Genomic DNA, 27787 nt, shown 5'->3' on the forward strand with positions numbered 1-27787 from the left:
CATACGTATGTGTTTTTCTATGGGCGGATCCATCACATAAGTCACATTTCCACAGTGATTTGTGATTCCTGCAAATCGCAAGCTCTCAGAGGAGAAAGGGGAGCTCCTGGCGGAGGGACGGGGGTGTGGGGAGCTATGGCACAAGCCCTGAATGTCGGGCATGACTGTGACTGGCAAGGGCAGGAGTAGCAGGCGTTCTGAGCAAAGGCCTGGAGGCAGGAGGCTCCAGGAGATGCAGGGAATGGCCCTGAGGCTCAGCCCATGCCCCGTGCAGACGCATACCTCCAGGTGGGGCCCGCCAGCTTGGCACGGAGACTTCGGGGGAAGGCGCTCAGAGATGCCACTTCCCTCTAGGCTGGTCAGACTGCTCTGGTGGGACTCCGCAGACTTGGTGCCCTGAGGTGGGGGGGGCCTGCTTGGGCCTGAAGGAGCTGCCTCAGCTTTGTCCAGGCCCTGCAGGTGCCTGTCTCTGCCCACGGATGCGTGGAAGTCTTCTGGCTTCACAGACGCCATCTGCTCCACGGTTTCCCTGGCAGGGAAGGAGAGGCACACTGGCCCTGAGCCGTGGCATGGGCTGGGCAGCCCTGTCCCAGTAGCCACACAGTCTAGGGCACAAGCTCTGGAGTCAGGAACCCCTGCGTGCCCACGCTGGTTCCGCCACCCTCTCGCTGTGTGATCTTGGGCAAGGCACCTCCCCTCTCTGAACCTCATTTTTCTCAACTGTAAAATGGGGATGCCTACAAAACCCACCCTATACAGTGCAGCAGAAACAGTGTGGAAAGAGATGCGCTAAAGCATCCTTTCCCAGGCTTCTGGAATTGTCTTCTGTCTTCACCCTTCCAGACATTTCCATCAACTTTTTCAATCTACTCAAAAAGACTTTATGTCACTGTTATAAACAGAAGACCGGTATTTTGTGTTACAGATAGAAACTAACTTTGCAAATAAATACAAGGAACATGAAAACAATATTATCATAGTCCAGATAGATCCTGTTGCTTAGTAAAGGCTCTGGGCCTGAGGCCTGCTTGTTTTCTCTCTCTTTCTCTCTTTTTAAAGGAAGATCAAGAGAGACACTGAAGACATAATAGCCCTAACTGAGATTCCTCCTTGATGTCCATGGAATGTCTGAGACTGACAAGGGGAGTAATGTTATTTAATGCTGCATCTGTCCTACCAGAAACCTCGTCCCACAACACCCAATCATTTCAAATGCTATCAATGGTGTATGTTGCACGTTTTAGAGAGACACTGAGCTACAGGTCAGGAAGGCCGTTTCTGAACTGTCTAGCTCACTATGACAATTTCCACCCCTGCGGTTTCTGAGCTGGTGTGGGACAAGCGGGGAAGGCTCATTGACATACTCGACGGGGCCCCCGTGACTTCTCTCAGCCTGTGCTGGGGGCTGTCTGGTGGGGAGCCTGGTGGCCGCTGCTTTTCCTGGAGCTGAAGCTGGCCCCTCAACTTCCAGGGTGTGGCCCTGCCCCTCCCCCTCCTCCTCCAGCCTCAGGGCTTCTGGGAGAGACTTCACACTGAGGTACCTGCAGAAGAACACAGAGGGGCGTGACTTCTGCCCAGCAGGGCCAGCAAGGTCCCACCACTGGACCCACCACCCTGGCCTCACTCCTGGTGGGCACTCACCGCTCTAGGAGGCCGTGGAAATCGTGCTCCACCCGCAGCTCCTTGTGCCCTTGCGGGGTCGGGAGGCCCAGCAGCCTGTCCTCTACTTCATTGCTGGTAGCGCTCAGATCCAAGTTCACGTGCAATGGGTGGAGGCCAGCGCTGATGGCGTCGAGCTGGGGCCAGAAAGGAGGAGGGGCAGAGATTCAGCAGACATCTGAGACCACCTTTTAAGGACCCACCTTATGCCAGGCTCATGCTGGGTGCCAAAGAGTAAGAAATGGGTTAGGTTCACTAACCTATCATCCTTTTACGTGTGCACAAGTAGGGACTGGGTCATGCGACCTTTGACACTGACTGCCGTTGATGGAGCCCCTGCTACGTGCCAGGCGCTGTACAGACATCACTTCACAACAATCCCACCAGTACCTAGGTTATTACAACCCATTTCACAGACAGGTAACTGAGGCTCAAATGATTTGCCTAAAGTCACACAGAAGTGAGGGGCAGAGCCTAGATTTGAACCCAGATTTCCATTCCAACATGGACACCCAGCCCCTCAAAACACCTTCACCATGGGAGCAGGGGAGCCCCTTAAGATGATGCACTCGAGATGATTGTCTCTCATGGGGTTGTGACGTGGGCTAGAGAGAATTCTACAAAGCCCCTTCCATGTACAGCCCTTCTCTAGTGTCGCCACCTCTGTGAATAGTCCCCGTATTCAGCCAGGACTAAAAGTTAGAAGCTTGGAGGTCATCATTTGCTCCTTTCCTCTCATCACCAATCCAAGTCCAGTCAAATGTACCTTCTAAACCTCTCTCAAGTCCATGCACGTCTCTCCATCTGCCCCACCACCTCCCCGCTTCTGACCTACCTGCAAATCCTCTGGTATCTTCTCCTGCTGAAAAACCCAGCAGAGTTTAAGACCATCCCCTTGATGTGACCCACACATGTACATCCTGAGGCCCCTGCCTGCCTCCCCAGCCTCCTCCCCTCTCCTGCCTGTCTCCCCTGACTCTTAGACCCCTCCTCAGGGTCCATACTCTAACCACAGGGCCTTTGCACAGGCTGTTTTTCCTGCTAGATGGCTTTTCTGCACCTAGTAATTCCTACTCACCATCAGATCTCATTTAAACATTACTTCCTCAAGGAAAGTTTCTCTGACCCCCTAAACTCAGATATGTTACCCTGTTATCTACTCTCATAGAACCTCATAATTCTCCTTCAGAGCACTGATCAAAATTATAGTTAAGTAACTGGGTAACTAGTTCAACTAGACAGAAAACTCCATGAGGGTACAGGCCACCTATTATTTCAGTTGTTTTCTACTGAATTCCCACCATGTGTCATGAGTCTTGGCACATGGTACAAACTTCTCAGATATGTCATGAAGAAGTTAATGAATGGAGAAAACAGTGAATGAATGAAGGAACAGTCCAATACGGTTGGGCAAAGAGGTACCTCAGGGCAGAGGGTCTGGATGGCGGGCGTGGGGGCTTGCTCCAAAGGAGGGGGCAGGCCCGTTGGCTGGAGGGGGGAGGGCACAGCTGGGGAGCTGTCCAGAGCCAAGTCTGACCCGGCTGGCTCAGGTTCCTGCTGGTTCTGGTCTATGTGGTCCTTCAGCTCATCCAGGCGAATTCCCAGCTGGAATATCTCTGCCTCCAGCTCCCTGGAACGAGGAAACATCAGGCAGGTCTGGGAGGCTGTGCTTCAGAGCAGAGGCCCCAGAGATGCCCGTGGAGAGTGCATCTGACATCATAATCTAGATTATGTGGAGAGCAAAATCAACAAGGTGAAAGTGGACGCCGCTGGGAATAAGGAGGCCTCAGCCTGAGTCCCCTTCTGCCACCATCTGGCTGCAGGAGCTTGAGTAAATCCCTGCCCCCTCTGGCCTCAGTTTCCCCATTGTCCAATGAGGGCCTTTATAACTCTTATCTCCAAGGTCACTTCTCATTGAAGGGAGTTCCAAAAGGACACAAATCTCAGCCTTCAAGTATCCCCCATCTGGACATGTTGTTAATTGGGATAGGACTTCTCCCTGTTCCCCTAGTGTGTGAATTATGAGGACAAACTGTCCCCCTACTGGTGGGAACCCAGGGCCTGACCCTTCTGTCCTTGGAGGCCTCTCTCCCCAGCATGTACCTGCCGGGATCAAATCTCCCGGGTGTCCCCGTGGAGCCGGCAAGCTGCTGGCCCAGGTGTTGCTCCCTGCAGGCCTTCAGATATTCCTCCTCCAAGGCCGCGTGGACAGCCTTTAGCTGCTGGAAGACCTGAAACCAGACAGGCCAGGAAGACTTGAGTGCCCAGCCCCCGTGGGCTCCATCCTTGCAGACACAGTGGACGAGACAGCTCTTTGGGGGAGGGGAGGGGCGTGGGACTCCGGGACTGTGGAGGCCTCCAGGCCCCGGAATATCTGGAAGGCTGGGGTTGGTACCCTCTGGAGGCTGCTCACTCTGGTCAATCTCCCTGCCATCAGACTGGTATGGCAGAGGCATGGCTTAGAGCACTGGCACCAGCCCTGGCACCAGCCCCGGAGGGTACCAGTCCTTCCTGGGTAGACCTACAAGAACCCAATGTTCCATGATGGTCATAGTGTCAAATGTGCTGTCACTATACCCCTATAAGGACCTAGTACCTGAGACACCTTAGATCCTCATCCTCAATTCTCAGAACAGTGGATTTTGGAACATTAGTCGTTCTTTTCCCAAATCCTTATAGATTATCACAACAGATGGTATTATCATCACCATCATACTGTTGATAATGATAACTAACATTTATGAGCACTGAGCTCTGTCTAAAGCCCTTTGCATTATGCATTTAATCCTCAACATAACCCTAATGAGAGGGGTAATTTATCATCTTCATTTAAACAGGATGAAACTACAGCACAGAGAGATTAATTAAGTCAGTGAAGGTCACACAGTGGGTGAGAAAGTTGTAGAGTCGGGATATGAACCCAGGCCCTCTAGCTCCAGAGCTCATGGTCCCAACGATTATGCTAGGTCCCCACAGTAAACATGATCGTAGCTAACTCATGGGAGGTTAAAACTATGGGAGGTGGGCTCACTATCCCTGGCTTTTTATCATCCTCATCTCACTCACCCTATGCTGACAACAGACTGAGGCCAAGGACAACCTAGAGTCTAGCCCCCAGTCAAACTTTATCTTCCAACAGCTCTCAATCTCCCTGCATATGGGGGAATCAGGAGAGGGGGAAGAAAAAGAATGGTTTTGATTTTCAAGGTCCTTGATCATCCACTCAGTGAGATAATACAGTCCATATCACATTTTGTAATTGGAGAATGTGTGTAACGTCTATATAGTAACATAATGCTTAGTAACATAACATTAACAGTAAAAACTATCAAACCAAGTGCGTTGCATTTGCCCTACTCACCCTCCCTCAGCTCCTCTCCCCACCCGGCTCTGCGCCTGGGGCATCAGCTGGTTTCCCCTGGGGCCTGTCTAGGGGAGGCATCTATTAGAGGTCACAGGGTGGGAGGAAAGAGACCTGGGAGGGAACTGCTCCGGGCAGGCGCTAGTCCCTGGGCTTCCCTGTCCCTGGTCGGGCTCCCTGAGGCTGCTGCCCACACCCCAGCTAACAGTCCCTTCACTGATCCCTACACCCGCAGCTTTGAGAGCTCCATCTTCTTGGGACCCTGGCTGATGCATCAGAAATCTAAATTTTATATATGACCACAGTTATCTAGAAATACGAGAGCCCAGAAGGAAATAAGCCAATAATGGTTAGATTAGGGGTTTCTTTCCCTTTCCCCCCCAGTTTTCAGTTTAGCAATTACTTTTATAATAAGGAAAATTATAAAAAGAAAAGGCCTTTTCCTGGTTGCTGACAGGCAATATAATCCGTGGGAAACTGTGCAGGGCAACGATTAAGACCCTGGACTTGGGAATCAGACAGACCTGGGTCTGGGCTGTGCCGTCTACTGGCTGTGTGGCCTTCCAGCTGCCTCTCTGGGCTCCAGCTCATCCCAGTTAAATGGGGGTGATGACTGTGACTGCCTTGCCGGGTTTTTATGGTGATAAAATGAAATAATGTACATCAAGGGCTTACCACAGTGCCTGGCACACCAGCATCTTTGCTTAATAAATGGTGACTATTGTGATATAATGATCATTATCATGGAAAGCTAATCAGGGGCTATTTGTTCTAAAAGGAGACACGATGTCTGGGATTCTCTGGTCTGTCTTACAGCAAATGAGGCTTCAGAGCCTGTGCCATGGGAGACAGAGCAGCTGTCTTGGCAGCTCCAAGGGCATCTCTTGAAGTGGGCAGTACCTTGAGTTGGTCCTGGGGTGTCAGCTGTCCTGCTTGCAGCAGTTCTACAAAGGACTCCACCTGGGAATTGGAAAGGGAAGGAAACACGCTCCATTAATCCAGACTCAGAAGGTAAGTCCTACAGACTCCCACACTTCGCCACAGTCACACTTTGGTGCGGAGAGCTGGGCCCTGCCTTGAGATGTGGGTTTTCTGACAAGCACGGAGAGGCGGGTGCCAGAAAAGCTCCACCACTGGCCTGAGCCACGGCAGCCTTGGGAAGAATCAAAGTGGAACCTCCAGGAATTTATTGACAGCAAAGCGCACTTACTCCTGTGCATGAAACCTACGGCAGCGTGGTGGGCATGGGGCAACAGGAAACAGTCTGAATGCCTATCTGTGGAACGGTATGCAGCCATCCAGAAGATGAGGGCACGTGTGTGTATTCTCATGTGTAAATGCCTCCAAGACCTACTTTTCAGCATCAAATCAAGGTACAGGACAGTGCTTATGGTAGGCTACCATCTGTATAAGATACGGAGAGAACAAAGAAGGAAAAATACAAACACAGTTGCTTATGTATTATAAACTATCTCTAGAAGGATGCAAGAGACTAAAATATTAATTGCTTCTAGGGAGGAGAACTGGGTGGTGGGCGGGTACAAAGATGGGAGGAAGGTTTTCTACTATATGTATCCTCTGAACTTTGAACAAAGTGAATTTACTGCCTACCCAGAAATATTCAAATTTGGGACATTAAAAAAGTCAGGCTAGGGCTTCCCTGGTGGCACAGTGGTTGAGAGTCCGCCTGCCGATGCAGGGGACGCGGGTTCGTGCCCCGGTCCGGGAGGATCCCACATGCCACGGAGCAGCTGGGCCTGTGAGCCATGGCCGCTGAGCCTGCGCGTCCGGAACCTGTGCTCCGCAACGGGAGAGGCCACAATAGTGAGAGGCCCGCGTACCGCAAAAAGAAAAAAAAATTTGCAAGCAAAGTTATTACGTTTATATTCAATTACTGCAAAATTTGAGTCAGGACATTCTCCCTGACACCACATTTGAAAATAAATTAAAAAAAAAAAAAGTCAAGGTATATTATAGTGTACATATTCATGTGACCATTTCTATAAATGCATGTGTGTCCATTAAACATTTTGCATGAAGCAGAAGGGCAAGAGGGGAAGAAAAGATTTCCCTGAATATATTCTTTGTCCTGTGTGAGGGTCTTTACCATGGGTATCTATTGCTGTTACAAAAATTTTTTTAATTAGAAAAAAATGGCAAAGACAATTTGGAGATTTTTAGCATTTCTAGGAAAGCTCTAGATCAGTGCCAAAATATAACCTAGAAATTTACCTAATATAATTACATTATATAATTTATATAACATAAAATAGAAATGCAATGCAAGCTGCATATGTAATTTAAAACTTTCCAGGAGCCATACTAAAAATGTGAAAAGACACAAGTGAATTAATTTTAATAATATATTTTATAAACCTAAAATATTATTTTGACATGTAATCAGTGTAAAAAAATATATTGAAAATTTTATATTCTTTTTGTTGCACAAAGTCTTTGAAAGCCAGTATGTGTTTTACACTTACAGAACGTCTCAGTTTGGAGTGGCCACATGTCCAGTACTCGCTAGCCACCTGACCAGTGGCTCCTGTATGGACAGGGCAGCCTGGATCATTAGGGGTCAGCTGGTGCCCCAGATTTTGCTCAATGTGGTGACCTTGGCTTTGCTTTACTTTAGAGCACACAGGACAAGGAGGAGAAACATCTCTCCAGTTACAGGACCCAGAATGGCGGTGATTGGCGGTGATAAAAAGGAATAAAGTTCATGCTGCTACAACGTGGATGAGCCTTGAAAACATTATGCTAAGTGAAAGAAGGCAGACACAAAAGGACAAATGCTACACGAATCCATTTACAGGAAATGTCCAAAACAGGTAAACCCAAAGAGACAGAAAGCAGATGCGCAGCTGCCGGGGCCTGGGGGGAAGGGGACTGGGGGGCGACTGCTTAACGCATACGCAGTTCCTTAGTGGGTGATGAAAATGTTCTAAACTTGATGGTGTTGATGGCTGCACAGCTGTGAATATACTAAAAGCCACTGAAGCATTAACTTTAAATGACTGAATTGTATGTTATGTGAATTGTATCTCAATAAAGATGTTACAAACAAGAAAGAAGGAAAGGAAGGAAGGAAGGGAAGAAAGAATGGTGGTGTTTCTTTGAAAGGATTTGTTTTATGGACATGGTGATGTATGTATTGCATTTCCCTTTCTGCATTGACAACTAGGAAGCTCAAAACCAAATGTGAATCTGATAAAGCATTCAGGGTCCAGCAGAGCATTTTGTTTCTTCACTTCTCCCTAAGTTCCTTTTATTTTTTTTCCTATCTTTACTTCCCCTTTGCCCCACTTTCCTCACTTCCATTTTCAGAATGTGGTTACAATGCATGTATTTTCTAAGCTGCTTTAAAGTACTTTTGGAATAAGGCCAAGTGTATAGTTATAAACAGACCTGCAAACAATTCATAGTTATTTGGATGAAAATATAAAGGCCCCTTGAGAAGTGACTGAGGGTTGATTTCCATAACGAAAGGAACTAAGGAAGTGAGGTGATCGATCCTAAAGAGGAGAAGGTAGAGCGGAGGTTCCATAACCCCTCCAGAATCCTGAAGAAGCAGGGAGTCTCCCCCAGAAGTGAAACCGGAGGTAGTTTCAAGCACAATTGGAGAGACTTTGATGAGACACAACGCCAAAAAGGGAGTTAAACCTAGCACTGGGTGAGAAGGAGGAGGCTGGAGCTAGGAGGTCCCTAAAACCAGGGTCAGGGAGGCTCTGTTTCTAAGTTAACTCCATTAGGGGAATAACGAGTGAGCCTCGTAGACAGCCCCTCATCCAAGCGGGCAGAGGCTCTGCTTTCTCCAGGTGAGTCCCATCTCTCGTGGGCAAAGCTGGGGTTCCACTCACCTTGGCCAGGAACCGACTGGCCTGAGAAGTCAGCTCCTGGGCCTGCTCCGCTGAGGGCTGGTCCTGGGCGATGCCCGGGTCGTCCGGAAGCCACCCTAGGGCGGGTGTGCTGGGGGGCGAGGAGGGGTTCAGGTCTCCTTCAGCTGATGGCCACCCTGGAATATACAACCACTAAATGCTGGGGCCAAGAACAGTCCTTCCTGGGGCTGAGGGACAGTTGCTGAACCTCGAATCCACCACCTCCATCCTCGAATGAAAACTCAGCCATCTCACGATCGTGCCGTCTTCACAGCGACCTGAGGGAGGGGCCTGGGCAGTGTTGTCCCCATTTATAGGAGAGAACAAGGTGTGGGTCAGCCCCGGATGACACAGCTAGAGCCAAGCCAGGCCTCTGGGTTTCCAGTCAATAGTGTGGGCTCCAACTCGGAAAGATGTGGGTTCAAATGCCGACCCTCCCCCATAGCAGTGTGACCTTTTACATGTCCTCACCTCTCTGAGCCTCGGTCTCCTTGACTGTCAGTGGGGTAACACCAGTGGGGACCTCACCGGGTGAGGGCTCTACAGTGACGATGCTCTTTGTCATACAACTCGTCCGAGATCACACAGCTGCTAGGTGGCAGAGCTAGGGCTTCGCCCAGGCTGCTCTGGCTCAAAGCAGACACTTTCTACATCTCCATTTGACCTCTTCAAGTCACAGGGCCCAGAGAGGGGCCTCACCTCCCTCCCTCCCCTGGCCTGAAGCCAGTGCCACCCCAGGGTGAACCAAGTGTCCCTAAAGCAGGGTTACAACAGAGGAGCCCTTCAGCCACATCTCCTCTCCCAGACTCACCTGAAGCCTCAGAGGTCTGCAGGCCCTTGGCAGGGCCTGGCCACCGCTCTACAGAGTGGGGCTGTGGGATGGTGAAGGACAAGACCTTGGTCCCCTGGGGCATCGTCCCCGTGTGGATGCTGTGGCTGGGCTGGGGCGGGTCCAAGTACAGGTTCACCTTTAAGGGAGGAGAGGCACAGCAGAGCCAAGGGTTGGAGCCAACCCACCCAAAAGGCCTCACCTTCATTCATGCCATCATTCAGGCGCTCAACAAACATGCCTTTGTATAATAAATAATACCTTTTAGTGGAACCCTTGGGTGGGGGCCAAACACTGGGCCAAGGGCTTACATATCCTTTCATGCTCTCTTTATGGCAGTCCTGAGAGGGAGGGACCATAGGCCTATCTTACAGAAGAGGGAACTAAGACTCAGAGAGGTTGAGTCACTTACTCAAAATCTCCAGCTGAAAAATCCTTGGGCTGGGATTATAACTCTGCTTTGACCCCAAAGTCTATGGTTTTCCATATTAATGATTTTATTAATAATATTTGTTATAATATACCATAATAATATTGTAATCAATCTAATATTTAACACAGAACAAGTATAATTATATTACAGTAATATAATTAATATTTGTTATTAATAAAAATATTTCCAATAATTATCATTACATTGATAATAACTGCAATTAATGACTGTTTGAGTGAATGAGTCAATCAACAAGTAAAGGCATTATCTCTCGGTTGTAGCACATCTCCAACATTTGAGGATGGATTTCATATGGTAAATAGTCTAGTGTTTGGGAGAGAAGTAGAGAGTCAGGGAGATGGCCAAGGAAGACCTTCTGAAGTTAAAGACCCAAGTGGTTTAAAGCAGGGGTTGGCAACTATGGTCTGTTTGAGTGAACAAGGTTTTCGTGAACACAGCCGTGCTCGCTTGCTTTTGTATCATCTGTGGTTGCTTTCATCCTGTAACAGCCGAGATGAGTTGTTACCATGGAGAATAGATGGCCCACAAAGCTGAAAATATTCACTATCTGGCCCTCTACAGAGAAAGTTTGCTGATCTCTGGCTTAGCGCGTGAGCTCTGCAGTGCCTGGGTTCACACTGAGGCTCTACCACCACCCTCCTCTGAGTGCTAGAGCAGCTGACTGAACTCACCTGTCTGCACAAAGTGAGGGCTCATTAAACAGCAGCCACCACCCCCACATTCATCATCATCCATATTATAACTATTACCATCACCATCATCATCACGACCACCATCATCACCACCATCACCATCACCATCATCATCACCATCATCACCATCACCATCACCATCACCACCATCACCATCACCATCATCATCACCATCACCATCATCACCACCATCACCATCATCACCACCATCACCATCATCATCACCATCACCACCATCACCACCATCACCATCACCATCACCACCACCATCACCATCACCATCACCATCACCACCACCATCATCACCACCATCACCATCATCATCACCATCACCATCATCACCACCATCACCATCACCATCACCATCATCATCACCATCACCATCATCATCACTATTACCATCATCACCACCATCACCATCACCATCACCATCACCATCATCACCACCATCACCATCATCATCACCATCACCATCACCATCATCATCACCATTGTCATGTATGTGGCCATCATGCAGGCAGGTCCCTAAAAAAGCTACTCTCCTATGTTGCCTCAGTGTCCCCTGGTCCTCACGACGTCAGGCTGCTTATCTTACTGCCCTCTGCTACCCTAAGGTCAGGAGTGGGCAGCTCAGGGTGGGCTCCCAGGCCCACAGAAGGCAGCCTCTCCCTGCTTAAGCTGCTCTTCACGTCCTGGCTGTGGCAGAAAAATCTATTCCAAAGTGAGGGACAATGGCTCAGCCGTGGCTGGGCCCCTGCTGCCTCCCCGCCTCTTTCAGGCCCAGCCTCTGATGAGAACAAAGCTGGATTTTAATAATCCCCTTGGCCATCTGCTCAGGCCCGCCTGTGGGGACTTGCCCACCATCACCCCTCTCCTCCCAAGGTGACCCAAATCTGGGGGAGGCCCGGTCCTCCTGCGTTCTCCCCCTGCCCCACCCATCAGCCAGCCCCAGCCCGGGTCCACCAAAGGCCCAACCTGGGGGAGCAACAGGAACAAACTGCTCTCAGCACCTGTGTTTGCACAGAGGGACCAAAGGCCCGTGCAGAGGCCCGGGAAGCGGGGAGCTGGGGTGAGTGTGGGTTTGCCGAGCTGCTCAGGCTTGTCCCTCCTGGACCCGTCTCTGGTGGGCAGGACCCACCCCCAGGGCCCCCGTTTAAACCAGGGTGTCCCACGGTGCTCGCTGAGGCTGGATTGGCTCCCTCAGGGGCGTTAAGCAGGGAAGGGTAGATGAGTGCGGGAAACACTGGGTTAAATAACTGACTAATCTCAGCACAGATGGGTTCCTCACAGCCTTTAAAATGCTAATGGGCTTTATGAATGGGGCGGGGAGTGGAGAGACTAGGAAATGCTTCCCCAGCTCCTCCAAACACAAACCTCCCTGGCGCCTCTCCTCTCTCCCCCGCGCCTCTCCTCCCTCCCCCACATCCTTACCCTCCCCTCCCCCTCCCCCCTCCCACTCCCACCCTGGCGGCCATCAAAACACACACTTTAGGAAAGGCAGTTTTATGTCATCCCCCCGATTCTTTCTGGGGTAATTTCCGGTCTCAGCCCCTCCAGATCCCCCTACAGCTGAGGTGGGGGACAGCAGCTGGAGGGAGGTGGCAACACAGCTGCGAATGCAGGACACCCCCATAAACTCTGGCCCTAAGCTAGTCACCGAGCAGTGACTCCTGACCAGCCCTGGCTCCCTGCCCACACCTCAGACGGGATCCAGTAGTGCCCCCCGGCCTGGCCCTGGAACTCCCTGGTCAGCTTCCCCAGTGGCAGAGCTCACAATCGTTTAGTCTGGATCTGTTAAACGTAAAAAAATAAATAAGCTGTTAAACCTAAAAAAAAAAAAAAAAGGGTGGGCTGTGGGCTACTGGGCTCAAACCCAGCTCTGGTACCTACTTGTTGAGTGATCTCTCTGTGCCTCAGTTTCCCCCATGGTAAATGACTGAGGACAGTGGTCTGGACACATCATGTTTTACTATTGATATTATCACTGTAACATCATCATTCTGCCTTGTCATGCCTCTGCCACATACCCATTGCCAGGGCCCGAGCTGGGCACACCCAGGCACGGGGAAAATAGTGCCCACTCTGGAACCAGGCAAACATAGTTTAATCCCTCACTTGTAATCCCTCACAAGCCGTGGCATGTTGAGCAAACCACTCCACCTGGCTGAGCCTCAGTTTCCTCTTGTGAAGAGGGTCAAATGAGATGACTCTGGCAGTGTGCTCAGCCTGGGCCTGGTATCTGTTTACTGCTCAGCAAATGCCAGTCTCCTTCCCCTGGTCCCCACCCACTGCTGCTGCCCTAGAGCCAGGCCTGGCCTGGGTGTTTAGGGCCACATCCCCAGCCTGGGGTCCAGCCCTCCCCCTGGGGGCTCTGAGCAGAGTGCAGTGGACCCCGGGGAGGTCACATCAGCCAGCTCAGCCTGGGGGAGCAGTACTGCTTCCGTCTCTGTGAACTGGGCTCCCTGGCAAGGGCTCTGAGTAGGAAGCTGCTCTGGGGTTTCCCGAACCTTCGGGGGTAGAGTCTACAGAGCTCCGGACACAGTGAGAAGCCCGGCTGGAATCTTGGCCCCCTCGGGCTCTGTGGAGCCCGGCAAGGCCCCTCCCCACTCAGGCTGCACGTCCTCCTCAGCCCTGCCTGTACTGCTTCCCAGGGCGCGGAGAGGATCCTCCTGCTTCCGGAAGAGTCCAGCTTACCTGTGCTCACCCTTCTCTTGAGGAGAACCCTCAGGCCAAGGAGTCATTTTTCCAGAAAGCAAGACCAGGTGAGCTAGTGCTGAACCATTCCTGGCCTCTCCAACCTCTCCTCCTCTGCCCCCTCACACACGCAGGGGTCTGGGTCACCAGCCAGGCCGGCGTAGGTGCACGTGGTGAGTCCCCACTGGGACAGGGGAGTGTCCGGGAGACGCACACAGCTGTGCCCCCTTGGTGTCCCCCTGCCTGGCACACATGGGCACCCAGTGAACACCTTCATATTAATACTATTAATCATAATAATATTCCCTAACTCTTAGGAGGTACCTGCCAGATGCCAGGTACATACGTTACATACACGAACTCATTCCTTTAAATAAGTAAAGCGGGAAGGAAGGAAAGGAGGGAGGGAGGAGATATTCCCAGCCTCTGACCCTGACCTTGACCTTTGGCAACCTATGCCCCTCCTGGGGTCCTGATTCTCCGATCTGTGAGACAGGGGAGCTGAGGATTTGGACCCCATGACCAGTTCCTTTCTCCTCGGACCTTCTAGGAGCCTGCGGCCATGAAAATGTGGTTTCCCCGGAGAGGATGCCTCACCAAGCCCTCTACTACCCCCATCCCTTCGGCCCCTGAAACTGCCTCAGAGATGTGGAAGAAGCCTTAAGACATGGGGGCGGGGAGGAAGGGGAGCCCGCTGGCTCCTAGGAGGCCCGATGAACCCCCTTTTACAGTTGTGCCCAAGGAGGCCAGGATGGAAAGGAGCTGCCTGGGTCAGGAGGTGCGTATGGGGACGCGGAAGTCCTGCTCCTAGAACAGGGCCCCTTCTTTCGTTTCCTCATCGTGGCTGCCTCGGCGACACTTCACAAAAGAAGCGTCGCTAGACGGTGGAGAGCAGCGGCCTGGCAGGAGCAGGGGTCTCGGAGTGTGATGGGGACAGCCCGGGTTGGGGGGGGCGTCATGAGAGGGAGGGTCTGCGTCTCTGCACCCCACCTCCCACCCCTCCTCCGCTGCTGCCTGATGGGGCAAGAGGTGGGGAGAGGTAAGCAGGAAACCAGGAGGGGCTGTGAGAGCCCCACTTCCTGCCTCACCTCAGAAAAGGGGAAGGGCCCAAGTGCAGAATTCACAGCTTCCCCTAGGCGGGGTGGAGCCTGGGCAGGATGGGGGTGGTGGATTTCCCCGTGCCCCCCCTCCCCTGGCCCCACACTAGACATTCAGTGAGGAGAGAAGCTGTGGGTGAGAAGTTGGGGCAGGAGAAAAGGCAAAGGTGTGATCTGGCAAGTATCACCCTCAGGGGTTGAGCAGAAATTCTGTGCTACTCCCTTGGGGCTCGAGAGCCCAAGTAACTTCCTTAAGGTCACACAGCTAGTCAGTAATGGAACCAGGAGTTGTGCCCAGGTGGTCTCACTCCAGAGCTCATCTAGAAGCAGAGAGCTTGCGGTGAAAACTCCTGGGCACCCTGGATTCCAGCATTCAAGGACTCAAAGTTCATCAACAGTAAAGGAGATTGAGCCTGGAGAGGGCAAGGTCACTGCCCCAGGTCACAGAGTGACCTTGTGGTAGAACAAGGAAGGACCGGGTTCCTCTATCCCCAGGGTCTCCCAAGCGGCCCCCTCCACCCCACCGGGCCCAGTACCTTGGCTCCGAGGCGCAGCTGGTCGATGGTGTTCTCAGCCTCAGCGTACTTGGTGAGGAGCTTGTGGTAGTCCTCCTGCAGGAGATGGGGGTGTGCAGTGAGGCCACGCACCAGGCCCCTCACTGTGAGACCCCTCGCAGGGAACCCATTCCCCAAAGGGGGCCTCTGGGTGCCTCGGAGTGAAAGAGCTCTGTAGTGGTAGCTCAGCAGACCCCTTCAGGCTCACGTGCAATACGGACCCCCACGGCCAAATTCCAGGGGGTCGGGGGTGGCAGGACAACTCCTCCACCATCCCTTCTTCTACATCCCTGACAGTGAGTCAGGGATGGGGGCCTTTGGGCTGGTTCGCCTCGATGCATAACCGTAGCTACTTGCTTATTTGTCCGAATTCCCTGCCCTCATCTGTCTTCCCCACTGCTCTGTTCCCAGGAATTAAGTAATATGTGCTTAATAAGTATTTTTTAATGGCTGATTGAATCATCTAAGCGTCCGGAAGTAGAAAAGTAGAAGACTTGAAAATCACGGTTGCCTTTACTCACAGTCACGATTTGCCATACACAAAACTGAAGAGCTTCTTAAAACAAGTCATTACGGGGGAAAAGCAAGAACAAGTGTCACTGGTCGCCTTTGAAGGAGGCCAGGGAACTGATGCGTTGTTCTGAACACTGATAATTAGAAGGGCAGAATCAAGCGTTTCTCCTGTCTTTCCCATGTGAACGAGGCCTTGGTAACCAAATAGCTGATGAGGGCAAGTTTCACTTCATAGAAGATTTCCCGCAAATAAATGAAGAAGGAATGCTAGCATTAGGATACTACCACTCTGTCCCCCCCAGTGAAAGCCTGGATCAAGGCAACGACCATCAGGGGTCCTTAACACCACAAACGAGACACCAGCAAGCAGTTTACACCCCCTGAAGGCACCACCTGTGATGGGGTCTTGCCAAAAAAAATCCCTACCAGCACAGAGCTCCTGATCTGGGGGGAAATAAACAGACGACGACAACTCGAAAACGCCTCTGCCTCTAACTGGGCAAAACACAGGACACAGAGAAGACAACGCGACACGTGAAGAAACATCGGAGAGTGTATCAGCAAACCGCAAAGTGTGGGAGACTCTACAGGACAGAAACCCGTCTCCTTAACAAATAAATTACAAGGAAGAAGGAGATTTGACAAAGAATGCAAACAGAAAGGCAGGGTGGGGGGGTGGTGCGCAGAGACATGAAAAGGCACATCGGCCGCGTGCAATATCTGAGCCGTGTTTGGATCCTCGTTCGAACAAACCAAAATAAACAAGCCATTTATGAGACAGAGTGGGAGACGCGAACACTGACTGGACGTTGGCTGATATTAAGGAATTGGTGTTAAGTTTCAGGTGTGCAGAGAGCAGGTTATCTTTAAGAGCGATTCCTTACCTTTAGACACACACTGAAATATTTGGGGGTAAATGATTTGAAGCCCGAACATTGCTTCAGAATACTCCAGTGGGGTGAGAGGAGGAACAGGTGAGGCCATAGATGAAAAAGGTTGCCAGGCGCTGGGCCATGGGTCCATGGGGGTTCGTCATACTATTTTCTCTCTTGTATATGTCTTGAGTTTTTCATAGCACGAGTTAAAAGCAAACAAACACGGTCTACCCTCGCAGCATGAGTGCAATCACTGCTTTTTTGAGCCAAGGGCTTGGGACTGTCCTCATCGCAGGGGACCCCTGGCCGAGCCCCAAGGCCCCCCACCCCGACCAGCCTCCAACCCAGACCGACAGGTGCCTTGGTGTAGAAATGAGTCGGGCTTACCTGGAGCTGATGGACCAGCTTGGTGGCCTGTTCGGGCGTCTGAAATTCTTGGGGTAACCTGGTGGTGGGGTGAGTAGGAGGGGGGTCCTCTCCCGGGCAGACTTCTCCGCTGTTTAACAGCAACTCCCGCACAATCTCGGCAGGTGACTTGAAGATCAGTGGCCTGGCAGGGCCCTCAGGCAGCCTGCTGTGGCTCCTGGCTTTGGGGGGGCGGTAAGTCTCATCTTTGGGGAACTTCACCCGGGGTCCCACCTTGGAGAAATCAGGGAGCGGGTAGTTCAGCCGCCCCCGGCCGTACTTGGGGGTGTCAGAAGATGAGTGACCAGCCAGAGTGGCTCCCGGCCTGGGCGGCGGCCTGTCCTGTCGAGCTGGCCTAGGGGGAGGCTTCAGGGCGCTGATGGAGCCGGTGAATCGGGAAGGGAGCGGCTTAGGTGATATGCGTGTCCGCTTCCAGGATTGGTCCCCTGGCTGAGGGCAGGAGAGGCTGGTGGTTTCTCTCCTCCATCTATCTGCAGGACACTGGACGCTCTGGGCTGGAGGGGCTGAGGACTCCTGGAATTCCGTGGCCGTCGCCAGAGTAACGCTTCCTCCAGTTCTATCGTTTGGGTTTAGGAGGTGGTGGCTGGAGCTCTGGGGTGAAGTTTCTGCCAGGGCAGCGGGCGGGGGGACATCAGTCTCTCCTTCCCAGGTAGAATCCAGACTGCCACTGGGGTTGAGGTTCACAGTTCCACTGCTCCAGGACCTGGCAGACTCAGAATGTTCTCGAAGTTTGTCTCCACTGCCTTGTTTGTCAGAAGCCACCCAGCCTGTGGGTTGACCCCAGCCCAGAGCCATGGGGCTGGTGTTCCCATTGCCCCCCGAGCTGAGATCAGTGTCATACCCCAACCTTGGGGAGCTCTCTCCAGCTTCCTGGACCTCAGGACCTCCCAGGGCCTCATCTGGCTCCTCTTCAGTCACGTCCAGTTGAGGATACTGCTGCGGGGGCCAGTTGAGTGGCAAGTTGGAACTCTCTGGGCTGTCCACATCCTCTGCTTCAAACTCTGGAAAGACAGGTCATTGCTTAGTATACGCCAGGCCTGGACTCACTGTGTCTCACTACCTAGGCCGTCTCACCCCTCTGGGCTTTCATTTCCTCATCACATGGTGACGGCAGGAAGCCCAGCGATCCCCCCATAGGGCCAAATACTTTTCGAACACCTCCTCTAGTTGTCTCAAAGGTCCTCCAAACTCAATCCTCAAACCTGGTTGTCCCCCTAGCGTTTCCTGTCTCAGCAAATGGAAACATCATCCACCCAACTGCACAGACCAGAAACCCGGGAGGCATCTTTGCCATCTCCCTCCCCCATCCCCCCGCAATCCAACCTGTCACCTGGTCCTGTCCTGATTACCTCCTATGGTGCTCCCGAACTCACCTGCTGCTCTAGAGTCCAGAACCACCAGGTTTGCCCAAGTCTACATCCTCTCTTGCCTGGACCACTGCAGCAGCCACCTAATCATCTCAATCCTCACTCTTATTCTCCATATGAAAACTCCTGTTGTTCCCAGGAGAGAGCTGAACCTTTAATATGGTCCTAAGGTCCCTGTCTCCACACCCCATTGGCTCTCCCGCTCCATCTCTTTCCATGGTTCCCCTCAGTCTCTCCCTGCTCTAGCCATGCCACATCCTCTCCTACCACAGGGCCTTTGTACATGCTGATCCTTCTGCTAGGGTCCTCTCTCCCTCCCTTTGTCTAGTTAACTCCTATTTGTCCTTCATACATTAACTCAACCTTGACCGCATCAAGGAAGTCTTCTCTGATCTCTCTAACTTAGGTCAAAAGCTCTCTTTTATAGGGTTTCATATGACTGAATACCTCTACTTTGAAATATTTATTACAGCTGCAGTTTTCCATTTATTTATGTGATTCTTTCATTAATATTTTCCTCCCTCACTACACCGTAGGCTTCATGAGGGCAAGGATGCTCTCTGTTTTTATTTATTATTGTATTTGCAGAGGAGGTGCTCAATATTTGTTGACTGAAAAGAAAGAAGGAAAGAAGAAAGGAGGACAGTAAGGTATGCAAAGCTCCCAGAAAACGGATAGTTGTTATAATTATTAGACAGTAAGTGCTCAAGAAATATCCATTCATCCATCCCACTCACCCATCCAACACACACTCACCCATTGATCCAACCATCCATCCTTTCAATTGTCCATCCATCCACCCACTCACCCATCCATCACCCACTCACCTACCTATCCATCCAGCTATCACTTATCCATCCATCTATCCATCCACCTATCTGCCTATCCACCTACCCGTTCATTCATCCATCTGTGCATCACCCATGCAGTCAGTGCTTACGGAGCACCTCCTCTGTCCCAGACCCTGTGTCAGCCTCTGGCACAGATCCAAGGTTTCATGAGATACAGTCTGGGTACCACCAAGCACAGACTCTGCTCTGGCCAGATGCACCTTTGTCATAACCCTTATATCACTCTTTACTTCCCCATGCTCTTTCCCCTACCCTTGGCACCTCTACATCTTTCATCTCCTTAAAATCTCCTTCAGCGAGTCTCTCTCGTTTACAGCAGCGCACTTGAAGCCCAGAGAGGTTAAGTAACTTGCCAAAGATCATGCAGTGGTTCAGAGCAGTCCTGGACTTAGAAGCAAGGTCCCAGCTATGCAGGCAAATTAGTCTCTGCTGATGGGGGTCATGCAGTGGGATGAAGAGATTGGGCTTTGGAACCGGGCAGACCTGGCTTCAATCCTGGCCCTTCTGATCCCTCATAGGGCACCATGAGCAAGTAGCTGACCTCTGTGGCAATCTTTACTCTACCTGGAGGCTATTCTCTCCTACCTGGAAGAAGGTGGTGAGGAAAGGTGGAAATATGGCTTGCACCCTGCCCAGCCCTTTGCCTGGCACACAGTAAGGGCACAGGACATGGCAGCAGCAGGGGGTTACCATGTGACCTCAGAAGAGATGCCTCTGCCCCTTCATCCCAGTGCATCCCTGTCACCATTCCCTAAGGAGAGCTCGGAAATAGCTCCTGAGTGGGTAGCTGTGGGCAGACCCCACTTTAAACAGACCTGGCATGAGGAACTTGGGGTCACTGCACAATCTACTATCAGCCTGACGGCTTCTCTGACATCTACGGATTCTGATCCCAGAATCCTAAGACAGGGGCGTTTCATTCATATTCGAATGCAATAATCACTATGTAATCAAGCTCAAAGGTGTTATTACTCCCGTTTCACAGATGGGGAAACCAAGATTCAGAGAGGAGAAGGGACTTGTTGAGCCAAGCTAGGAATTTAGTCTCAGTTGTTCTTAATGCAGAGAAAACAGTTATTTTAGAAAACAAGGGAAGCCATCATTCTCATTGCTAATTGGGATTTTAAAACATCGTAGAAATGGGCAGAACCCTTGGACCAAGCAATTTAAAATATCAACGTTATTATCAAATTAAGTGTGCAAAGATATACTAATGACATATCTCTGCACTATTTATAATAGCAAAAACTGAGAAACTACCTAAATGCCCAGCAGTAAGAGGCCCAACAAATTACAGAATATTCACACCACGGAATTCCTAAGCAGACATTAGAAATGACTTGTGGAAGAATATTTTATAAGCTGGGAAAGCGTTCATGTCTATTAAGTTACAAAAAAGCAAGTTACAATAGAGTTTGTAGAATACTGTTGCATATTCATGCTACATACACACACACACACACACACACACACACACACACATACACATATGGAAGAGAGCAGCTAGCTGGATAATAAGTAATTTTTAGTTTTTTCTCCTTTGGCTTATATTTTCTGATTTTTCTGCAAAGAACAGTACTGTTTATATAATTTAAATCTTAAAAACATTTTAAATTGTAGGCTTCGTAGATTTTAACTTAAAAAATTTTTGAAACTCTCTCTATTCCTGCCTCCCGCCAGAAGGGGGGAATGTTTGGGGGACACCACTGTGGGATTGCAGGGGAGTCAGTCTCACCCTCTTCTGCAGACTCTCCTGATTCAGGATCTGGGTGCCCATCAGGCTGTGAGTCCGGGCCCCTCCACTCCAGTGGCTGCAGGCACTGCTGGGCCAGGCGGAAGTCCTCCAGGAGCTCAGGGCTGGTGGCACTGGGAAAGGGCGCCTCTTCTACCAAGCTGCACGTGCCGCTCCCATCAGCATCCTTTCCCTTTTCGGCCCAGGCCCAGCGCCTCCGCCGGGGCCCCTTTCCCAGGCCTGACTCGGCCCAGTGGACCTCCGTCCCGGAGCTGGTCATTGGGCCTGGCCTGAGTTTCACCTGGGCCCCTTCATCTTCAGGAGACGGAGCTGCCCCTATGGGCACCAGGGTTCCCGCCGGCTCCTCTCAGCACAATCCATCCTGCCTGTGGCCTGTCGGGGACACAATCAAATGGAGAGCGTTAATCCTTGAATCCCCTCCTTTCTTCAGAAGCAGAAATTACCAGCAGGAACTCTGGAGTCAGAAGCCCTGCATGGCCTTGGCCAAATCACTCCACCTTGGATTTCTTCATCAGTAAAACTGGGGTCATAATTCCTCTCTCTCTCTAGAGTTTTATAAAATTACCTGAGATATGGGATAAGGAGGCCAGCGGCCAGCACACAGCAGGTGTCCCATGTGTGCTGGTGCCTGTTACCACGTGCCAGCCTCCACACATGGGCGCCGGGGCACAGGCCCTGCTCACATGAGAACTGAGGGCCCAGGAGGAAGCAGACAAACAACCTGGCACCTAGAGATCAAAGTGAGAGCGATGGGAAAGCACGGGGAGGGGCCCTGGGGGTGCAGGGCAGGCCCAGGAAGTCAGGATAGGTCCCATTTAGGGGCCACGTGCTCTGGGAACCTTCCTGACCCGCTCGTGGGTAAGATTTCAGATCGTGAGTGGGGGACCGGTGAAAAGAGCATTCCATTATCCAAAATAATTGAAAACAGGTACTCAGACGAATACGTGTACACGCACTTTCCTAGCAGCACTATTTGCGATCGCCGAAAGGTGGCAACAACCCAGATGTCTATCAGTGGATGGATGGACAAACAAGTTGTGGTCTATCCGCACGGTGGAATATCGTCCAGCCACTAAAAGGAGTGAAGCACTGACACGTGCTACGAGGATGAATCTCAAAAGCATGATGCTAAGTGAGAGAAGCCAGACACAAAAGGTCACGTACTGTATGATTCTAACCGTACGGAATATCCGTAACAGGTAAATCCCATTGCTGACTAGTGCTTTAGCTGGGGGAGTGGGGAGAGGGGAGTGACTGCTTGAATGGGCGCAGGCGTCCTTTTGGGGTGATGAAAACGTTTTGGAACTAGATAGAGGTGGTGCTTGCACAACTTTATAAGTATACTAAATGTCACTGAATTGTTCATTTTAAAATGGTTAAATTTTATGTTATGTGAATTTCACCTCAATGAAAAACATTTTTCAGGCAGGGGTTCTATCAAGTACCAAGGCCTGGAGGCAGGAGGGGGCGGCATGTAAGTGGTTTCCCCATGGCTGTGCTAGTGGGGGCAGGAGCTGGGGCTCTGACTGCAGAGAGTGTGGGCATGCAGACCATGAGAGAGCACGTCGAGGTGCAGTTAGAAGTTTCTCTCTGGCTGCCTGGGGAGAATGAACCAGAGGGAGAGCCTGGTTGCACAGGGACCTGTGGCACAGGAAGGATGGCTGCAGAAGGGCTCCTCCCCGCCTGTCTTCTATCCTCTCCTCCTTTCCGTCTCTCCCTTCTCTCCCTCCCATCTCCTCTCCCCTCCTGCTATGGCCAACACCCCCAAGCGCTTCCTCTGATCCCTGGAAACACAAGGCTGACAGAGCAGCGGCATGGTCCCACCCAAGGAGCTCATGCAAAGCACCCACTCTACGGGCAGGAAAACTGAGGCCCAGAGAGCAGAGGGGCCTTGGCTGAAGCCACACATGGGTCGGGACAAGGCTGGCATGAGAGGTTACCTTGCAGCTCGCATCCCGGCTCTTCCCTCCGTGCCGTGGAGACAATAACTCCAGGCCTCCCAGGACAGACACGCCCTGTGTTTGTCCCTGCAGCCTCGTGTGCGATTGGGTCTTGGTCAGAGCCTTGGTTCATACCGTTGGGAAAAGTCAGCAGGCAACTATTTCTGGATAGAGAGTCCCCCAGGGATTGGCTGGCGCCTTTTCAAAGGCTGGGGTAGGAACGGGGACTAACATTGTCCCCACTCTGGTCTCAGGGGCCTCACCCTCTTCCCCCGACACAATCTTCCTCCCTCCTCCCTGAATTTCCCCCAGATCACCCTGTAAGCCTCCACATGACCCCTGCCACATACGCTGGGCCCTCGCTGTGCCCACCCAGGCTAGAAGCTTTACTGCCTGTTCTCGATCTGCCCTCACCCCAAACAGGTAAGTAGGTCATAGGAAAACTATTCTTCAAATGAGAAAACCAGAACTCAGCATGGAATAGTTACTTGACCAAGTTCACCCAGCTGGTTAGTGACAGCAAGATTTGGACCTGTCGATTTTGGCCCAGTGAGTGGTCTCCAGTGTTTTTTTTTTTTTAATCACACAACTCATCATTAAAAATATATTTGCTCATACACCTAACATGTATTTCTTATAACATCATCTGCATGCATTCTCACACGAATATATTACGTGTTAGAAAAAATATATCTAAAATTGAATTTTTAAAAAGATCCAATAGAAAATAAATATTTTAAAAGGAAGTTCTAATCCTTGCTTTCCACACCCTCTCGGGGCGCCTGTACCCCTCTTGGAAATCCCTGCCAGCTTGAGTGCTTTTAAGAATCCTCTAAGAATGCAGATCCCTAAGGTCAACCCAAAGAGAGCGGGACTCCATGGCCCTGGGATGAGGCCCAGGAGTCCGCATTTTAAACCAGCGCCCCGGGCAAGGCCCACCCTTTGACCTTGACTAGGCCTTTTGGACCCTGCCACAATGGCAGGTGTGCAAGGTGCTAAAAGCCTTGCTTTTCTCTTTCTGAAACCTCTGCCAAGGAAGTGGCTGGGGGAGGCGTGTGGGGGTTTTTTTGACTTCTAAAGGGCTTTTTTTCTAGCCGTGCCACAGAGCAGCCCGTCCAATCACAGAGGCCTCGGGTGCACAAAGAGGAACATCCTGTCTCCTGGGATGACTCAGTCATTGCAGAAATCTCACTGTGACCAGGGAAAGCCTCTGGTTGGAGGCAGCTGCGGTCACTGGCTGGAGTTTTGCACATGTTCCCCAGGCCCCCAAACCTGTGAGCCTCTCATGAGCAAAAGCTCTGCATTTCGCGCACGCCACAGCCCTGGGTGCCATGGAGTCCAGCACAGGTCGGTCAGCCAGTCAGTCAACAAACACACACGAGTGCCAAGCACGTGCTGAGCTCACGCTGGGACAAGGACACCTGCTCACTGGGCTGCTGTGAAAGAGAAGCAGGCAGGGTGTCTGGAGACCAGCTTCTGGCCCTGGTGCTGCTCATCCACCGTGAACTGCTGGGCTTAGGTTTTCCTCACTGTAAGATGGAGAAAACGCCACCCGCTCTCGCAACCATGGGGAGTGGCGCCCTGTTAGGGTGGGCTGGGAGGTAGGGGCGGGGCTAAGTGAACTTTGAGGTTCCTGGTTGACTTGTTGGCTTCTGAGGACCACAGACTCCAAACAGTTAACCCCCTCCTCCTGCCTGAGGTCCCAATTCAGAGTAACAAAGATATATATTGAGCACCCAGTGGGTGCAAATTAAGAAAACCTATGACCTCCTACTGTGTGCCAAGCACCACAAGACACGAGGAGTACAGACCTGAGTAAAAGTGTTCCAAAATTTCAGATGGGGGGGTGGGTACAGGATTACTGTCGAAGGAAGCATTAAGCTGGGCCTGAGAGACAAAGAGGATTTGGGGGAGAAGAATGAAGAAGGGCATTCCAGGCAGAGGGAACAGCACAGGCAAAGGCACAGAGGTCTGAAAGTATGAACAGAACTAGACAGAGAGCTATGGCAGGGGTCCCTGAATGGCGGCCAAAGACAGGGTGGTTCTGGACAGCCTTCTCGAGGGCACAGGGCTGCTCCCGAGGGGCAGTGGGGTTGGGAGCTGAGCCCAGGAGAGCCCCGTGAGCACTAAGTCCCTTCAAGGGCTGGGCTGTCCTTGTGGGACTGCTTTCTCCAGGGCTCAGGGGCCCTGCCAGCCCCGGAGAAACCAGCCCCACAAGGAGGCACCACCCATTCCCCGTCCTTTTGTACGTCTCCTCCCTCCATCACACCACCTCTGCCGCTGGCTCTCTCGAGGGTCTGCGAGACCCTTGTGGTCTCTTTGTCCCCTTCCAGAGTGGCTCAGCCACCGCCAGGGGGCTTCGCTGCCCCCAGGTCCAAAAGTGGAGACCCTTCCCTTTATGGCTCAATCCCCAGTTCTCCTCTGCCAACTTCAGCCACGCAGCCCACTTCTGCTCCCTCATGCCCTCCCCAGCCCCTTACCATCCAGCAGAGCTCTCCGAGGCACCACCCGCCTTGCTCTCACCCAGTCCCTGACATCTCTCAGATGTGGAAACTGAGCCGCAGAGAGGTGGCCGCCTTTCACAAGACCTCGCAGTCCGGAAGCGTGGCTAGGGATTGAAATCCACGGCTTGTGACTCTGAAACCAAGTCCATCAGACTTGGTGGGGCGGCGAGAGGAAGGGGAAGGAAGACCCCCTTACCAAGTGGCTGGGCCCCTCCAGAAAGGCTGGGCTTTTGAGCTCAGAGCCCCATACTCGGCAGCCCTCCCTGAGCAGCTGGTAGGGCACAGACCTACTGTTCTCAAGGGGTTCCCGCCAGCCATGTAGAAACCAGTTCCCGCCAGCCGTGCAGCACAGCCACTTCCCCCTCTGGATGTACCCTGCCCCCAGCTCTCTCCGGTGGAGGCAGCAGAGGCCGAGGAGAAAGAGGAAAGGTGCCGCTTGCTGCTGCGGACCCTTGCCCCGCCAGCCTGAAGGGCTTGGCCGGGTCTGCTGGCCCATCCCTGGCTCCTCTCCTTGTCCTTACTCGGCAGAAGGCGCCACTCTTTAGTGGGGACCCCCTGCTGCCTCCTGGCTGCTGCACACCCGTGCATCATGTCTGAAGCCCCTTAGCAGCCCCTGGGGCTAACGCGCCATGTGCAGATGAGGACACCCCGGGCACAGAGAGGGACCAGCACTTGCCCAGGTTCACAGAGATCAGAATCAGAGCTCTGGCTGGGATCCAGCATCCTGAGGCTTGAGAAAATCCCCTCAAAATCCACCCTTGCCCTGGGGGCCGGGCTCCCCTAAGCCAGAGAGAAGTAATACAGCTGCCACAGCTGCAACTTCCTGGCTGGGCTGGTCCAGCCGCCCGGACTGTCCCAGAGAGCCTGTGACTGGCCCTTCCAGGGGGAAGGCGGCTCCCCCAACCCCCGCCCTCCTCGGCTCCCTCACCTCTCTCGGGCTCCACCACCATCCTGCTGGCCCAGGCTCAGGGGACCTGCATGTGGAGTCTTTGTTCCAAACCTGGGGAGCCCCCTGCCTCCATGGCGCCCTGGCCCGCCTCCAGGCCGCTCTGCCAGCCCCAGTCGCTGCTCACAGACTAGCATCGCTCCCCACCTCTCCCCGCCCCTGCTGCGGCTGAGGCCGCCTCGCCTCGGCAGGAAGCGCCCAGCCTGATTTCCTACAAGTGTTTGTCAGAAGGAGGGGGTTCGTCTGCATGCAGAGTGAGGGGGAGCAGAAGAAGCTTAACCCCTTGCAGGCCCTCTGCAGGTCGGCACCGCTCAGGAAAGGACTCATAGAAACTTCCAGTGTCCGAACTTGGGACCATCTCAGCCAAAGTACAGAGCGGGGAAAATAAAGTCCAGAGAAGGTCAGAGGCTTGGCCAAGGTCACACAGCGTGCTGAGCCTAGAAGGAGGTCTCCAGCAGCCTCAACCCTTTGAGGGTCTTCTCCGTAGCCCCTACCATCCAGGGCGTGAACTCGATTGAGGATCCCTCTCTCACTAGGGCAGTGCCCATCTGTACAATGGGAGCCCAGACTGGATGCTTGCTTGGCACCCTTCCAGCTCTGACTCTCTGTCCTGTCTGCCAATATGCGACTAAACACCTCAGGAAGGCTGCAATGATTCCTGCCATCCCACCCACTGTCCTCGCCCCAAACTGGGCCTGTAGTTAGAGTGGGATTTTCCAGGCGGCATGGAGGTGGGGGATTGGCTGACTGAACTGAATTTCAATGGCAGGGCACAAGACAGGCCAAGCCCTGGCTCCATTCGAGTGGAGACACAGACAATAAACAAACAAACACGGAGAGAAACAGAGTGGGTGAGATGGGCTGCTTTCGGTAATACTGATGCCTAGGTTCACCCAGGCTCATAGACTCAGTCTTTGGGCATCGGCGATTTTTTTTTTTCTTTCGGCCCCGCCATACGGCATGAGGGATCTTAGTTCCCCGACCAGGGATCGAACCCGTGCCCCCTGCATTGGGAGCACAGAGTCTTAACCACCGGACCACAAGGGAAGTCCCCATCGGCAATTTTAAAGTGTCCCAGGTGACTGGGAGGTGTGGCCCTGGTAGACAATCTGTGGGTCAGAGAGTAAAATGGGTTGGGGCAAAGAGTTTGGGGATGGCCAGGAAGATCTCTGCGAGAAGGTGGCATTCAAACAAGGCACCAGACGGAAGAGATGGGCAGGAACAAGCCACAGGAAGGGCAAGTGCCAAGGGCAAGGTGGGAACCAGCGGGGCTTTCCCTGAGAACAGCAAGTGTGTGCCCCGAGCAAAGCGAGCAAGACGGAGAGGCAGGAGCAGGGCGGAGGGGTGGCCTGTGCCCCGTCCCTGCACACTGTGGCTCCCAACTCCGGCCCCGC

The 27787-nt window shown here is 52.3% G+C and overlaps 1 protein-coding gene across 3 annotated transcripts in view; it reads right to left on the minus strand.

The window, feature by feature from the left end:
• AKNA (AT-hook transcription factor) overlaps positions 1-26511 on the minus strand; it is a 43542-nt gene extending 17031 nt beyond the window's left edge. The window contains exons 1-14 of one of the 3 annotated variants that reach the window (XM_049710906.1): positions 26376-26506; positions 25424-25551; positions 20986-21375; positions 16994-18033; positions 15201-15275; positions 9710-9866; positions 9370-9438; positions 8881-9035; positions 5921-5980; positions 3763-3890; positions 3082-3289; positions 1642-1796; positions 1365-1541; positions 283-529 (exon numbers count right to left, since the gene is read on the minus strand). In XM_049710906.1, coding sequence (XP_049566863.1) covers positions 283-529; positions 1365-1541; positions 1642-1796; positions 3082-3289; positions 3763-3890; positions 5921-5980; positions 8881-9035; positions 9370-9438; positions 9710-9866; positions 15201-15275; positions 16994-18033; positions 20986-21262 — 2748 coding nt within the window. In that variant the 5' untranslated portion in view covers positions 21263-21375; positions 25424-25551; positions 26376-26506. Of the gene's footprint in view, positions 1-282; positions 530-1364; positions 1542-1641; positions 1797-3081; positions 3290-3762; positions 3891-5920; positions 5981-8880; positions 9036-9369; positions 9439-9709; positions 9867-15200; positions 15276-16993; positions 18034-20985; positions 21376-25423; positions 25552-26375 lie in introns of all 3 variants that reach the window. The other 2 variants (XM_049710907.1, XM_049710908.1) reach the window with 2 other exon arrangements.
• Between the last annotated feature and the right edge of the window lie 1276 nt (positions 26512-27787).

This window comes from Orcinus orca, chromosome 6 (assembly GCF_937001465.1).
Source record: "Orcinus orca chromosome 6, mOrcOrc1.1, whole genome shotgun sequence".
Lineage (NCBI taxonomy): Eukaryota > Metazoa > Chordata > Mammalia > Artiodactyla > Delphinidae > Orcinus > Orcinus orca.